This window comes from Nicotiana tomentosiformis, chromosome 9 (genome assembly GCF_000390325.3).
Source record: "Nicotiana tomentosiformis chromosome 9, ASM39032v3, whole genome shotgun sequence".
Taxonomy (NCBI): domain Eukaryota; kingdom Viridiplantae; phylum Streptophyta; class Magnoliopsida; order Solanales; family Solanaceae; genus Nicotiana; species Nicotiana tomentosiformis.
Genome location: NC_090820.1, coordinates 27,660,635 through 27,677,817, shown reverse-complemented (window position 1 = coordinate 27,677,817; position 17,183 = coordinate 27,660,635). Strand labels below are relative to the sequence as shown.

The window sequence follows — 17,183 nt, the reverse complement described above, 5'->3', positions numbered from 1 at the left end:
TGGTTGTCTTCATTCTCTAATTAATACCCTCCGTTATCCCTGCATTATGTTTGTTTTCATTTCTGATCATTTGACAGAAGGGTGATTGAGAGCATTTCTTTTCTCATGTGTGCTTTTCTTCACTCAAAAATTTCTAATATAATATTTCAAGATATATTGTATTAGAATAATGCTCAATAAAACAAATTAAACTTCTTATAAACAGGCATCTTACACTGCTTTTGGCACTACTTACATTCTTAGATTTCAACAAAACAAATCAACTTTAGGGTGGTCTATTCATTGTTTTCTCTGTCATGTAGTTATCATTTCAGTTTAAAAACTAAGCTACTAATAACTTATTTGCATTCATGCTATTATATATTAACCCATTTAACAATTGATATCCCAATAATTCAACTTGCGAAGAGAAGAATATTTAACCCTCATAAAAGATATTCGTGGAGTATTAATTATTGGAGCTATGGATATACACAAATCTACTTGAACGTAACATCACACAAAACTTGTCTTGTTCACAACTTAGATAACTTCGGTACAAATTATTCGTAAAGTTCTGATGAATTGGCAAAACTTGCAATTTGTTTTCGTTTTTATAAATCAAAAGCCACCTAAGATTGTTGGGAGGTTTAGTTTCATTTCATATTAAGAAGGAACTTGTTACATGGAGGTGGATGTTTTTTCCTTGCCTCTGTGATGCAATAAAGATGAATAATTCATCCTTGGACAAAAAATGGCTTATATCAAGGCTAAAGCTAAGATTACATTTGATAAGTGAGGCATAAACTTGCCTTATTCACAAATTAAGACGGGTGGACATAACTTGTACAATTTGATCATAAGTTCTGCCGGATTGATAAAATTTGTCTGTGTTATTCAATTGTTCACAAGTTTTACTGAATTAGCAAGACGTCATACTATCTTCGTTCTATATAGCTATCTTGTCAAATTATTGATAAATCTTGCTCAATTGACAAAACTTGAATGTGTTGTTCAATTGTTCACAGGAGAAGCAACATTAATAATATCATTGATTCTTTTCTCTTCTTTGAACATCACTTTCTGTTCTGCAACAACAAAATTCAAAATTTCCCATTGCAGAAATTTAGAGAATTAAGGAGGAGCAGAAATTTTGCCGCTGGACCCATAGTTACAAAGTTCTAAAACAAACGGAAACAAAAGTTAAATACCAGCACATTGGCTAATTCTTGAAGACTGAAAAACATTATTGTGAGATTGAAAACCTTTAAACTCGGATTGTTACAGAAAATCAAGTTCTTAAAAATGAAATAAAAATTAATAAAATGATACTGCAATTGTTCATGCGACACTTTTTTCTTATTTGTCTATTTAAAATTATTATATATTAATATTTTTTTATTTATAAATAATTTAACTTTAAACTTATATTTACCGTTAATGACCTGCTTCTATAGCAACAGAACGATGATGGTATATTTAGGACCATAAACTCAAAAAATAAATTCTTTCTCTTTAACTCTGTATCAAAGTACTGCCAAATAAATTGATGAATTTGAGTTTTATTTGACAAACACATGTTTGGCCATAGATTTTGCCTACATTTTGGCAAAATTCTAAATTTCAAAACCATCTCCAAAATATCACAATTACATTTTAAAAAATTGCTCCAAACTTTTGTATTTTATAAAAGAACCCACCATTTATTATTTTGTAACAATGTTGCTTCGTCTTTTCGGTCACCTGATAGTGTATCATGTAGTTCATATAAAAATGATAATTTTGTATCAAATTTATTTATTTTCAGGACTATGGTTTGCGATAATATAATGAATGTTATTGATAATGGTACTGTTAGATATTTGTGATAGTTTTTAAAACTTGTGGGCATAAGTCATGTTTTTTTTTTTTCAAAATAAATTTAGGAAATATATTTTGAAAACTGATGTCCAAACACATTTTCATCTTCAAACCAAACTTCACCCAAATCAGATTTTTCAGAACAAATTTGAAAATCTATAACGAAACGCCGGCTTAATATGAGTTGATAGACAAATATTATCGGTCAGTCTTAAAGGGGTAAAAAACCAAAACAAAAGAAAAAAAGACAGGATTATCCTCACCTTGTGAGGCTGACTATTAATATCCACTTTGGCAGCTCACTTTACTTGACTATAAGTGGGCGTTTGGACATAAGAATTGTAAAATTTGAAAATATGATGAAATTATTTTTCAAGTGAAAATAATATTTGAAATTTAGAGTTGTCTTTGGACATAAATTTCAGTTTGGGTTATTTTTGAAGTTTTGTGAGTGATTTGAGTTAAAATTTTGAAAAACAGTTTTTTATAGTTTTTCAAATTTTCGAAAAAATTCAAAATGCATCTACAAATAAAAATTAAAAACTGATTTCGAAAAAATAAATTTTTTTTGAAAAAATCTTCCATCAAATTTTATGTCCAACCGGGCTCTAAGTCTATCACTTATCAGTCTCAAAATTTCATTTTGGTAACTTATAAGTATATCAATATCACAGTACCTTCTTCTTCTTCTTTAAACACAATAGAGAGAAAAACCAATGACTACAAAGTCATTAAATCCTTTTACAATCTTGCCGGAGGGCTGCATATCAGAGATCATATCATTCACAACTCCGGCGGACGCTGCAAGATCATCGGCTATCTCAAAAGGTTTCAAGTCTGCAGCTGAGTCTGATGTCGTGTGGGATAAATTTCTGCCGTCCGATCATCAAGATATAGTTTCCACATCAGTTTCTGTGGTTGTTACTGATTGCAAAAAAGACCTTTACTTTAGACTCTCTCATTCTCCTATCCTTCTTCGTGAGGGCAGACTGGTAATTTTTAGTTGCATTTTATTTGACCAGCTTGTCACGGGTTCGAACCGTTCATTGGTATGATCTTTTCTTAAACCATGTGCATAGCGAAAGCTTAATATACGAGACTTGTCCTTGCCCACATCCATTTTATGTGATATTTTTAGTCGGTTCCAAAACAAAAACAAAATTTATATTTAAATTTCCCATTTTACTGATTTGGCGAAGGGGGTTCGGTTAAATAAAAACAATATTATTTTATATTTGACTTGTACTTTTTTAGCAGAGTTTTTGGCTTGACAAAACAAGTGGGAAGAAATGTTATCTACTATCTGCAAGGCGACTGGTAATTTCCTTTTCAGACATACAATTATTCTGGGAATGGATATCTGACACTGATTCAAGGTATTTACTCTGCCTCGTTAAAATATAAAATTGGTTACTCCATGTGATTTTCGAATATATTTTAAATGGACTTTACAATTTACACTCTGACATGCTCTGTTGATATTCTAGTAGATGTTAGACTATTTTGTTATCCGAGGAAGGTAACAAGAAATGTTTTACAACCGTAATAAAGCATATCAAAAATGTCTTTTGGGCCAGGACCGTTTGGTCCGGTTTTAGCGGGCCTGGTCCGGTCTTGTGAGCCGGTTCTATGATTTGGCCCGTCAGGTCCGGGACTGGCCCGGTCCTCTTAACGGGCCTAGCGGGCCCAACGGCTAATTTTTTTTAAATTTTTTTTTTTTTTTAAAAAGAAAAGAAAACGTTGGACTATATATACATCTTAAGATAAACTAAGTATACTAGATATATATAGTAGAGATACATGTATATATAGTATATCTTAAGATGTATATATAGTATATAAATCGAATATAGCTTATATATAGTATACAATTATACATATATATATATATATATATATATATATATATATATATATACTATACTATAGTCTATACTAAGTATAATAAGATATACTATATATACTATACTACATATACATCTTAAGATATAGTATATATACATAGTATACTAGATATATATAGTAGATACACTATACTACATATACATCTTAAGATATACTATATATACATCTTAAGATATACTATATATACTATACTACATATACATCTTAAGATATAGTATATATACATAGTATACTAGATATATATAGTAGATACACTATACTACATATACATCTTAAGATATACTATATATACATCTTAAGATATACTATATATACTATACTACATATACATCTTAAGATATACTATATATACTATACTATATATACATCTTAAGATATACTATATATACTATACTATATATACATCTTAAGATATACTATATATACTATACTATATGCACATCTTAAGATATACTATATATACATAGTATACTAGATATATATAGTAGATATACTATACTACATATACATCTTAAGATATACTATATATACTATACTATATATACTATACTATATATACTATACTATATATACTATACTATATATACATAGTATACTAGATATATATAGTAGATATACTATACTACATATACATCTTAAGATATACTATATATACTATACTACATATACATCTTAAGATATACTATATATACTATACTATATATACATCTTAAGATGTATATATAATATATAAATCGAATATAGCTTATATATAGTATACATACATATATATATATATACTATACTATAGTCTATACTAGATATACTAAGTAGATATACTATACTACATATACATCTTAAGATATACTATATATACTATACTACATATACATCTTAAGATATACTATATATACTATACTATATAGTATATCTTAAGATGTATATATAATATATAAATCGAATATAGCTTATATATAGTATACATACATATATATATATATATATATATATATATATATACTATACTATAGTCTATACTAGATATACTAAGATATACTAAGTATACTAAGATATACTATATATATATCTTAAGATATACTATATATACTATACTATATATACATCTTAAGATATACTGTATATACTATACTATATATATACATCTTAAGATATACTATATATACTATACTACATATAAATTATAAGATATACTATATATATATATATAGTATACTAGATATATATAGTAGATATACATGTATATATAGTATATCTTAAGCTATACATATAGTATAATATAGTATAGTATACATATATATATATATAAGCTTATATTTATACTATACTATAGTCTATACTATATATACATCTCATAAGATATATAAACTATATTCGATATACTATATATACTATACTATATATACATCTTATAGTATACATCTTAAGATATACTATATATACATCTTACTATATATATATATATATATATATATATATAGCTTATATATCTTAAGATGTATATATATCTTAAGATCTACTATACTATACTATATATATATAGTATATCTTAAGATGTATATATAGTATATTTTAAGATGTATACTATGTATATATAATATTGTATATATATTTTTTAAGATGTATATATAGTATATAAATCGAATATAGCTTATATATCTTTATTACTATTTTTTTCTCTAACTTCTATACAAAAAAAAAAAAAAAGTTTCTGTTGGGCCCGGAACCGGACCGGGACCGACCCACTAAACCCGAGCCCATTAGTTCGTGGTCCCGGTTCCGAGCCGGTTCCAGCAATAAGCCCGCGAGGCCCAGGACCATTTAGGACCGGACCGTATAGGACCGGCCCACTTAGAACCGGCCCACTTAGGACCGGGCCCGCGAAGCCCACTTAGGACCGGGCCCGGCCCACTTTCCACCCCTATGTCAAATGAGTAGGTTACAAGTTTGGCGACGAATTAAACGGTTGATTCAACACGTGAGTTATGATCCAACTTTTCTAAAGGTTATTCAGGTCAAAATGAGTTGAGTTAAGATAGATTAATTAGTAGTGTAACCTGAGTCTTTTATATCAAATTTGGACGTGTTACACTTTTGTTGAGTACCGAAGACTGGAGCTTCGTAACATGTTGACGAAGGCCCCCGAACTGAGGGTTTGGTCAGTAGAAGGGACGACTTTGTCTCTCTTTTTGTTTGGGGGAATAGAGCAGCCAAAGAATGAACCAAACCATTATGTTTAATGAACTTCTATAAAAAAAATTGACTTTTTCATTTACCGGAAAAAAGGTCGTCAAACTAAGCGTCTGAATAAAAGGACTCAATCCCCGTGAACCTGGTCTCCATCTTCGAACTTCTCGTTCGATGAGTCCCCAGGTCTCGCTGATTCCGTTTTCTACGTGAGGCTCTTATGCGATCTTCCCTTTTGTTCTTCTTTTCGGTATGCGCGCACCCTTTCTCCTATGAGGAAGTGACAATGACACTTTTATGTTCAACTTTGTCAAACATTGCCCATCAATGCAAGAAGAAACTCAGATAACAGAATTGAGAAGAGAGGAAATGAGAGCAACAACTGATTCCAATTGCTTAGAATGAATTATGGAAGAGATTCAACTCTATTTATCTAACCAACCAACTAACTAACTAACCGACTAATACAACTAATATCCAGCTGTACAAATTAAATCTAACTAACTATTAACTAAGATCAGAGGCGGATCCAAGATTTAAATTCTATGGGTTCAACCATTAAGGTTTTTAGTATTACATCATTATATTTTTAAAGTTATGAGTTCAAATTTATTATTTATTGTAATTTTAATAAATTTTTATACATAAATTTATACTTCGCAATAAAAGCATTGGGTTCAGTTGAACCCGTTGCAAGAATGCTGGATCCGCCCCTGACTAAGGTTACCAACTAACCACTGTTAATCATTTGTCAAAATTTGCTTAGATCAAAATGAGTTTCTTATTGTCCTCCTTGGAAGCTATATACTAGCAGGGGCGGACCCGCCTTATAGTAACGGGTTTAGTAGATTCGTTAAAAAAATTAATTATTCTCACCTGTGTTCTTCTTCAGAAAATCATGAAAGCAGTTAATATTATGAAACATGAACCCACTTGACACAAATGGAAACTGAAAAGCAGCGACAAAGAGGGTTCAATGACTTTATTAAAAGTAATTAGTTTTTTTTTTTTTTTTTAAATTCTCAAATTTGATTAAAAAAGAGCGTCAATGACTTTATTTTGAGGTCACATGATGAGCAAAAATGAGTAGTGAGCAAATTCTATTTACCGCTGCCGCTTATACAAGTGGCTACTATGCTTTTTGATTGAACCTACTTGTATAAAATCCTGGATCCGCCACTGAATACTAGTAAGGCTTCATTTGCTGTTATAATTTTAATATCTTAGATACCAATTTTCAGAAATAAAATCATCGTATATAACCTTAGATGGTTACTATAAGATTCACAATATGTTTTACAGCAGCTCTGCTCTTGAAATTTCATACCTTCAAATTAAACTTATAGCATGTTTCGTCAAGCTTTTCCCAAAAAAAGTATTTTTTTTTCAAAGTTGAAGTGTTTGATTAAGCTTTTAGAGGAAAAAAATACTTTTGAGTAGAAGTAGAAAAAAGTAGCTTATCTCCAAAAACACTTTTGAGAAAAAATAGACTTACAAGCATTTTTTAAAAGCTTGGTCAAATAGTAATTGCTGCTCATAAGTGTTTTTCAAATAAGTTTGTCAAACACAAATTGCTTCTTGCCAAAAGTACTTTTGAGAAAAACAACTTCTCAAAATAAGTTGATTTTTACATGCTATTAATTTTTTTGGTACAATATCTTCAAACTAAATAGTACACAAAAACTAGAGATTCTATTTGAGGTAATATTTCTTCAACTACAGATTCCCAGAAGTAGCATTCCTCAACACTGTTGATTTACTAGATATCCGAGGTAAGATTGGAACTCGAGCGTTATCTCTAGGAACAAAATATGCAGCTTATCTAGTGTTCAAAATATCAGAGAGGTACCATGGCCTTGAATCAACAAATGCAATGGTTAGATTTGTTAATCAAGAAAGCGAAGACGAGGCTGAAAAAAGAGCTACTACTGTAATACTTGCAGCAAGAGCGCCGAGGCATCTAAAAGGAAAATTACCAGAAAAACGAACAGATGGATGGTTAGAAGTAGAAATTGGAAACTTTTACAATGGTGAAGGAGATGATAATGGTGATGTAGAAGCTTGGTTGTTGGATTCTAGGCCTTTTCATGCTAAGTGTGGTCTTATCATCGAAGGCCTTGAGTTTTGTCCAATATGATCCATATTAGAATTACAAGATTCCGAATTTGATGTTTATGAGTTCTTATAATGACCTCAATTTTATACTACAATAATAACTGAGTTCACATGCAATTAGACAGTGGATTATATATATATATAATTACTAAACCCGTAATCGACCTTCTAGATCCGCCAGTAAAATAGTCATGGAACATGTTGTTTATTACGGTGCAATTTTCACTTAATTCGTAATACTTCCTCCTCTTTTTTTTTGAGTTCATACTAATGCACATGATATTCACTTACCAACATACGACGACATTATATAAACGTTGTATAATGCAACTTAAATGGCGCAAATTCACTCACCGACATTTAAGTTAGATTTGAAATAAGTGTCACAAAGTTCAATATTGAAATGTCACATTAAAGTTCCGACATTTAAAATAATCTATATAACAAATTTCCTAAAAAAATAATACTCTCTCTGTTTCAATTAATTTCAAGGAGCACAGAGTTTAAGAAAAAAATTAATCTTTTCGAAATTTATGATTATAAACATGTCATAACATTCTCGTGGTTATAAAAGCTTGTCAATAAGGTAAACTGAAAAACATAAGTTAACTTGCTTTCAAATGTAAAAAACTAATACACAAAAGGTCTATACAGAAAATTATAAAGTATATAATAAAGGGAAAAATAAAAATGTGTCTTGTATGTTTTGCTAAACTTATCCACTTTTTTTCTTTATTCCAACTCCATTATTTTTAGTTTTCTTGACTATGTTGACCTGAGAAGAAATATATTAGAGTGGTTAGACAAAATTCAATCTTTTTAAAAGAAATAAGGCATTGCCTAGGAGTTGTATTTCATCAGAAAAGGTGGTTACACGAGGGGGACCAAACCTTACCTCCAAATTACAATCCTACACAATCATCCTATCCGGCCTATTCAACGTTACTAAGCTCACACAAAAGTTAGCCTTGTCGTATTTGGATCTAATCGAAGGAAGTTTCTATTTATCTAACAAAATCAAGCCCTTGGCACAAGCAGGTAGATCCCGATAATTCAAGAAGATTGTTTCTGTCCAGTGGAAGATCCCAACTTGGCTAGAAACTCAGCCACTTGGTTGGCTTTCCCGTGGCAGTGGAGAATGCTGAAATTTGATTGTTTCATTTTAAAAACTACGTTTTCAATGATTCTCTGTAGGTTCAGATTATTGGTACTCTGCTTCTTTACCATGTCAACAATTACTCTTCTTATTCCAATTTATGTGACACTTTTCGTACCCTATGAAAGTATTACTATCAGTTGCAAAAATATAGTAGATGTTGTGTCCCAACACATGCAAATATAGTAGATGTTGTGTCCCAACACATGCACATATAATACCTTATAATCCTCAGCCACAAACAGAATCCTGGGAAATTGGGGTGGTCCAACAATACAACTCTTGAATCAACAGTAATTGATGCTTACTTTAAGGGGTTTAGGGGTTGTTTCCTATTTATATGAAGGGAAATTTTTAAATAAGCTGTATTCTGTGTAAATTCCTCTTATATGAATGCCTCAAGCCGGCTGCCTATATTTTTCTGTATTTTTTTAAAAATATTTCGGTAGTCAATAAACATAAAAAAGGACCTTTACAAGCTATAATGTTATGAATTATGCAATTGAAAACTACGTCAACTTATAAGCAAAATTTGTTGCAACGAGAGAATAATCGAAGAACAATAAAGAAAAAGCTACGGCTACAAGATAGAAAAGCTACGGCAAAAATTGAAATAGGGTTTTGATTGATACCCATTCAGCTGCATACAAGACTATATATAAGCCTTCACTATTCACTACAAGACAAGGATATATAACTAACTCTGACAGGACCTAAAGTGCCTCAACAGTGACAACTTACGGGCTAATATGTAATTATAAAAACCTATAATATAAACGAACGAGGGACTCAACTGTATAACTTTAAAAATTAACTCTCAACCTAAGTTAACCACCTATAACGGCTACATACAACCTCGCAAGCCTCCAGTACCATCGACGCACGCTTTCTTCATTTCATCTCACATTATTTCCCCCTCGTTAAGTACTTCCTTGTCCTCAAGGAAAGAACTTTGGAAAGTGAGTCTTTAAGGCTTGGTAGTCTTCCCAGGTTGCAAGATCAGATGGCAACCTTTCCCATTGGATGAGAACTTGGGCGACTGCTTTGTTCCCCTTTTGAATCATGCGCCTGTCTAAACTTTTGTGGGGCTGAGGGCAGTAGGGACTTGCTAGCTCTAGCACTGGTGGATGAGATATGGCCTTTGGCAGATCATGACATCACTTCAATTAAGACACATGGAAGGTGGGGTGTAGCAATAACTGGGGAGGGAGTGAAAGTTTGTACGCTACCTACCCCACCTTCTGCAACACTTGGTAAGGCCCATAATATTTGGCTGATAGCTTGGTAAAATGCGACCTAGACATAGTAATTTGCCTATAAGGCTGAATTTTCACATATACCCAATCCCCTTCTTGAAACTGTCTATCTGATTTGTGTTTGTTAGCTTGCTCAGTCATTCTTTGCTGAGCCCTTTACAAATGTTACTTCAACAATTGCAACTTGAATTCCCTTGTGACCAGGCTTTTGTCAACCTCCATGGATTCTGAATCACCATCTACATAAGGGAGGTGTAAGGGTGGTGGTTGTCCATAGAGTGCTTCATAAGGAGTGCACTGTATTGATAAGTGGAAAGTGGTATTATACCACCATTTTGCTGCAGCCAGATATTGGTACCAGTCAGTTTGAGAATCAGAACAAAATACCTCAATTAGGTTTCTAGGCATCTGTTCACCACTTCTATTTACCCGTCTGTTTGGGGGTGATAGGTTATTGAAGTGCTCAAACTTACTCCCATCATAGAGAATAATTCTTGCCAAAACGTGCCAGTGAAAACTGGATCCCTGTTACTAACAATGTCTTTAGGTACTCCACGTAGTTTGTAAATGTTATCCATAAACAACTTGGCTATATCAGTTGCAGAATAGGGATGAGATAATCTAATAAAATGAGCATACTTAGTAAGCATGTCTATCACTACCCAAATTACTAATTTCCCTTGGATTTTGGCAAGCCTTCTATGAAATCCATACTGATGCTACACCAAACAACTACATGTATTTTAAGTGGTTGCAGTAATCCAGGGTATGGTGCATTGTCATATTTATGCCTTTGGCATATGTCACTGGTTTTGACCATCTCATGTACCTCTTCTCTCATTCCCTTCCAATATAAAAGTGTAGATACCTTTTTATAAGTATTATTAGCTCCAGAGTATCCACCTACTAGTGTGCTATGCCAGAGTTGCAAAATCTCTTTTATGAGCTGCTTGTTAGGTCCCACTATAAGTTTGCCATTCTTCCTTAGCTGATCATGCACAAAGGCATACCCTTTACTGTCAGTTCCCTTCCTCCTCAAGGGCAGAATTAAATTCTTTAATTCAGTGTCAGTTTCCCAGCTATTCTTGATCATCTCTAACAACTCATTCTTTACAGTTGTGATGGTTATGGTTGTTAACTCTACTGATGGAAGCCTAGATAAGGCATCAACTACCTTATTTTCTTTCACTTTCTTGTATTCTATTTCAAAGTCAAACTGTATCACCTTAGTTATCCATTTGAGTTGATTCCCAGTACGTAGTTTTTGCTCCAATAAGAACTTGAGATCTTTTCGATCAGTCTTTATAACAAAAGGCCTGATTATTAAGTAATGATACCACTTGTTCATAGCCATTACCAAAGCTAATAACTCATTGTCATAAATAGACAAGGACTGATGTTGCCTTGACAGACCCTTGCTCAAGTATGCAATTGATTATCTATCTTGCCTAAGTACTGCCACAATCCCTACATCACAGGCATCAATTTTCACTACAAATGTAGATGAAAAATCTGGCAATGCTAGGACGGGAGCTGTGATCAAGGCTCTTTTCAATTGTTCAAATGAACTTATAGCTTCCTCGGACCATCTGAATCCATCATTTTTCAGTAGATCACTCAAAGGTTTGCTGAGGATACCATATCCCTTGATGAACCTTCTATAGTATCCTGCCAGTCCCAAGAATCCTCTCAAATGTGAAACAAATTTTGGTTCTGGCCAAGACTGCACAACTTCAATTTTCATTGGGTCAGTTGATACACCATTAGGTGCGATGTAGTGCCCCAGGTATTCTACCCTTCTTGCTGCTAATACACACTTACTCCTTTTGGCTAACAATTGATGTTGAACCAATAAATCAAAAGTAATCTTTAAATGCTCTAAATGGTCAGCTAAGTTCTTGATGTAGATCAGAATGTAATCAAAGAAAACACGGATAAATTTTCTAAGGTGCTTCTCGAATATATGGTTCATCAGTCCCTGAAAACTAGAGGGGGAATTAGTTAGTCCAAATGACATTACTAAATATTGATACCAATATTTTCCTATATATATATATATATATATATATATATATATATATATATATATATATATATATATATATATATATATATTCCGTAGGCATCTATTTACCACTTCTGTTTGCCCGTCTATTTGGGGGTGATAGGTTGTTGAAGTGCTCAAACTTACTCCCATCATAGAGAATAATTCTTGCCAAAACGTGCCAGTGAAAACTGGATCCCTGTTACTAACAATGTCTTTAGGTACTCCATGTAGTTTGTAAATGTTATCCATAAACAACTTGGCTATATCAGTTGCAGAATAGGGATGAGATAATCCAATAAAATGAGCATACTTAGTAAGCATGTCTATCACTACCCAAATTACTGATTTCCCTTGGATTTTGGCAAGCCTTCTATGAAATCCATACTGATGCTACACCAAACAACTACATGTATTTTAAGTGGTTGCAGTAGTCCAGGGTATGGTGCATTGTCATATTTATGCCTTTGGCATATGTCACTGGTTTTGACCATCTCATGTACCTCTTCTCTCATTCCCTTCCAATATAAAAGTGTAGATACCTTTTTATAAGTATTATTAGCTCCAGAGTATCCACCTACTAGTGTGCTATGCCAGAGTTGCAAAATCTCTTTTATGAGCTGCTTGTTAGGTCCCACTATAAGTTTGCCATTCTTCCTTAGATGATCATGCACAAAGGCATACCCTTTACTGTCAGTTCCCTTCCTCCTCAAGGGCAGAATTAAATTCTTTAATTCAGTGTCAGTTTCCCAGCTATTCTTGATCATCTCTAACAACTCATTCTTTACAGTTGTGATGGTTATGGTTGTTAACTCTACTGATGGAAGCCTAGATAAGGCATCAACTACCTTATTTTCTTTCACTTTCTTGTATTCTATTTCAAAGTCAAACTGCATCACCTTAGTTATCCATTTGAGTTGATTCCCAGTACGTAGTTTTTGCTCCAATAAGAACTTGAGATCTTTTCGATCAGTCTTTATAACAAAAGGCCTGATTATTAAGTAATGATACCACTTGTTCATAGCCATTACCAAAGCTAATAACTCATTGTCATAAATAGACAAGGACTGATGTTGCCTTGACAGACCCTTGCTCAAGTATGCAATTGATTATCTATCTTGCCTAAGTACTGCCACAATCCCTACAGCACAGGCATCAGTTTCCACTACAAATGTAGATGAAAAATCTGGCAATGCTAGGACGGGAGCTGTGATCAAGGCTCTTTTCAATTGTTCAAATGAACTTATAGCTTCCTCGGACCATCTGAATCCATCATTTTTCAGAAGATCACTCAAAGGTTTGCTGAGGATACCATATCCCTTGATGAACCTTCTATAGTATCTTGCCAGTCCCAAGAATCCTCTCAAATATGAAACAAATTTTAGTTCTGGCCAAGAATGCACAACTTCAATTTTCATAGGGTCAGTTGATACACCATTAGGTGCGATGTAGTGCCCCAGGTATTCTACCCTTCTTGCTGCTAATACACACTTACTCCTTTTGGCTAACAACTGATGTTGAACCAATAAATCAAAAGTAATCTTTAAATGCTCTAAATGGTCAGCTAAGTTCTTGATGTAGATCAGAATGTAATCAAAGAAAACACGGATAAATTTTCTAAGGTGCTTCTCGAATATATGGTTCATCAGTCCCTGAAAACTAGAGGGGGAATTAGTTAGTCCAAATGACATTACTAAATATTGATACCAATATTTTCCTATATATATATATATATATTCTCTAGGCATATATATATATATATTCCGTAGGCATCTATTTACCACTTCTGTTTGCCCGTCTATTTGGGGGTGATAGGTTGTTGAAGTGCTCAAACTTACTCCCATCATAGAGAATAATTCTTGCCAAAACGTGCCAGTGAAAACTGGATCCCTGTTACTAACAATGTCTTTAGGTACTCCATGTAGTTTGTAAATGTTATCCATAAACAACTTGGCTATATCAGTTGCAGAATAGGGATGAGATAATCTAATAAAATGAGCATACTTAGTAAGCATGTCTATCACTACCCAAATTACTGATTTCCCTTGGATTTTGGCAAGCCTTCTATGAAATCCATACTGATGCTACACCAAACAACTACATGTATTTTAAGTGGTTGCAGTAGTCCAGGGTATGGTGCATTGTCATATTTATGCCTTTGGCATATGTCACTGGTTTTGACCATCTCATGTACCTCTTCTCTCATTCCCTTCCAATATAAAAGTGTAGATACCTTTTTATAAGTATTATTAGCTCCAGAGTATCCACCTACTAGTGTGCTGTGCTAGAGTTGCAACATCTCTTTTATGAGCTGCTTGTTAGGTCCCACTATAACTTTGCCATTCTTCCTTAGCTGATCATGCACAAAGGCATACCCTTTACTGTCAGTTTCCCAGCTATTCTTGATCATCTCTAACAACTCATTCTTTACAGTTGTGATGGTTATGGTTGTTAACTCTACTGATGGAAGCCTAGATAAGGCATCAACTACCTTATTTTCTTTCACTTTCTTGTATTCTATTTCAAAGTCAAACTGCATCACCTTAGTTATCCATTTGAGTTGATTCCCAGTACGTAGTTTTTGCTCCAATAAGAACTTGAGATCTTTTCGATCAGTCTTTATAACAAAAGGCCTGATTATTAAGTAATGATACCACTTGTTCATAGCCATTACCAAAGCTAATAACTCATTGTCATAAATAGACAAGGACTGATGTTGCCTTGACAGACCCTTGCTCAAGTATGCAATTGATTATCTATCTTGCCTAAGTACTGCCACAATCCCTACATCACAGGCATCAGTTTCCACTACAAATGTAGATGAAAAATCTGGCAATGCTAGGACGGGAGCTGTGATCAAGGCTCTTTTCAATTGTTCAAATGAACTTATAGCTTCCTCGGACCATCTGAATCCATCATTTTTCAGTAGATCACTCAAAGGTTTGCTGAGGATACCATATCCCTTGATGAACCTTCTATAGTATCCTGCCAGTCCTAAGAATCCTCTCAAATGTGAAACAAATTTTGGTTCTGGCCAAGACTGCACAACTTCAATTTTCATAGGGTCAGTTGATACACCATTAGGTGCGATGTAGTGCCCCAGGTATTCTACCCTTCTTGCTGCTAATACACACTTACTCCTTTTGGCTAACAACTGATGTTGAACCAATAAATCAAAAGTAATCTTTAAATGCTCTAAATGGTCAGCTAAGTTCTTGATGTAGATCAGAATGTCATCAAAGAAAACACGGATAAATTTTCTAAGGTGCTTCTCGAATATATGGTTCATCAGTCCCTGAAAACTAGAGGGGGAATTAGTTAGTCCAAATGACATTACTAAATATTGATACCAATATTTTCCTATATATATATATATATATTCTCTAGGCATCTGTTTACCACTTATGTTTGCCCATCTATTTGGGGGTGATAGGTTGTTGAAGTGCTCTAACTTACTCCCATCATAGAGAATAATTCTTACCAAAACGTGCCAGTGAAAACTGGATCCCTGTTACTAACAATGTCTTTAGGTACTCCATGTAGTTTGTAAATGTTATCCATAAACAACTTGGCTATATCAGTTGCAGAATAGGGATGAGATAATCTAATAAAATGAGTATACTTAGTAAGCATGTCTATCACTACCCAAATTACTGATTTCCCTTGGATTTTGGCAAGCCTTCTATGAAATCCATACTGATGCTACACCAAACAACTACATGTATTTTAAGTGGTTGCAGTAGTCCAGGTTATGGTGCATTGTCATATTTATGCCTTTGGCATATGTCACTGGTTTTGACCATCTTATGTACCTCTTCTCTCATTCCCTTCCAATATAAAAGTGTAGATACCTTTTTATAAGTATTATTAGCTCCAGAGTATCCACCTACTAGTGTGCTGTGCTAGAGTTGCAACATCTCTTTTATGAGCTGCTTGTTAGGTCCCACTATAAGTTTGCCATTCTTCCTTAGCTGATCATGCACAAAGGCATACCCTTTACTGTCAGTTTCCCAGCTATTCTTGATCATCTCTAACAACTCATTCTTTACAGTTGTGATGGTTATGGTTGTTAACTCTACTGATGGAAGCCTAGATAAGGCATCAACTACCTTATTTTCTTTCACTTTCTTGTATTCTATTTCAAAGTCAAACTGCATCACCTTAGTTATCCATTTGAGTTGATTCCCAGTACGTAGTTTTTGCTCCAATAAGAACTTGAGATCTTTTCGATCAGTCTTTATAACAAAAGGCCTGATTATTAAGTAATGATACCACTTGTTCATAGCCATTACCAAAGCTAATAACTCATTGTCATAAATAGACAAGGACTGATGTTGCCTTGACAGACCCTTGCTCAAGTATGCAATTGATTATCTATCTTGCCTAAGTACTGCCACAATCCCTACATCACAGGCATCAGTTTCCACTACAAATGTAGATGAAAAATCTGGCAATGCTAGGACGGGAGCTGTGATCAAGGCTCTTTTCAATTGTTCAAATGAACTTATAGCTTCCTCGGACCATCTGAATCCATCATTTTTCAGTAGATCACTCAAAGGTTTGCTGAGGATACCATATCCCTTGATGAACCTTCTATAGTATCCTGCCAGTCCTAAGAATCCTCTCAAATGTGAAACAAATTTTGGTTCTGGCCAAGACTGCACAACTTCAATTTTCATAGGGT

General features: G+C 33.4%; 2 protein-coding genes and 1 long non-coding RNA gene across 3 annotated transcripts; 2 read left to right on the top strand and 1 right to left on the bottom strand.

The window, feature by feature from the left end:
• The first annotated feature begins 2,481 nt into the window (after window positions 1-2,481).
• On the top strand, window positions 2,482-8,216 carry LOC104111584 (putative F-box protein PP2-B12). Its single transcript, XM_009621317.4, has 3 exons — window positions 2,482-2,831; window positions 3,097-3,215; window positions 7,651-8,216. The coding sequence occupies exons 1-3, from the start codon at window positions 2,556-2,558 to the stop codon at window positions 8,063-8,065; spliced, it is 810 nt and encodes a 269-aa protein (XP_009619612.1). The 5' UTR covers window positions 2,482-2,555; the 3' UTR covers window positions 8,066-8,216.
• On the top strand, window positions 5,335-6,936 carry LOC138899494 (uncharacterized). Its single transcript, XR_011411177.1, has 2 exons — window positions 5,335-5,842; window positions 6,210-6,936. It is a non-coding gene; the product is annotated as an uncharacterized lncRNA (long non-coding RNA).
• Window positions 8,217-15,251: 7,035 nt separating the features above from the next.
• On the bottom strand, window positions 15,252-15,833 carry LOC138898520 (uncharacterized mitochondrial protein AtMg00860-like). The gene has a single exon (XM_070184592.1). The coding sequence runs from the start codon at window positions 15,831-15,833 to the stop codon at window positions 15,252-15,254; it is 582 nt and encodes a 193-aa protein (XP_070040693.1).
• Between the last annotated feature and the right edge of the window lie 1,350 nt (window positions 15,834-17,183).

What these genes read in the sequence shown, in the direction of transcription:
- LOC104111584 (XM_009621317.4), top strand. Translation starts at nt 2,556, where the DNA reads ATGACTACAAAGTCATTAAATCCTTTTACAATCTTGCCGGAGGGCTGC. An exon ending in TTCTTCGTGAGGGCAGACTG is followed by an intron (nt 2,832 to 3,096) that starts GTAATTTTTAGT and finishes CTTTTTTAGCAG; the next exon opens with AGTTTTTGGCTTGACAAAAC. An exon ending in ATATCTGACACTGATTCAAG is followed by an intron (nt 3,216 to 7,650) that starts GTATTTACTCTG and finishes CTTCAACTACAG; the next exon opens with ATTCCCAGAAGTAGCATTCC.
- LOC138898520 (XM_070184592.1), bottom strand. Translation starts at nt 15,833, where the DNA reads ATGTCATTTGGACTAACTAATTCCCCCTCTAGTTTTCAGGGACTGATG.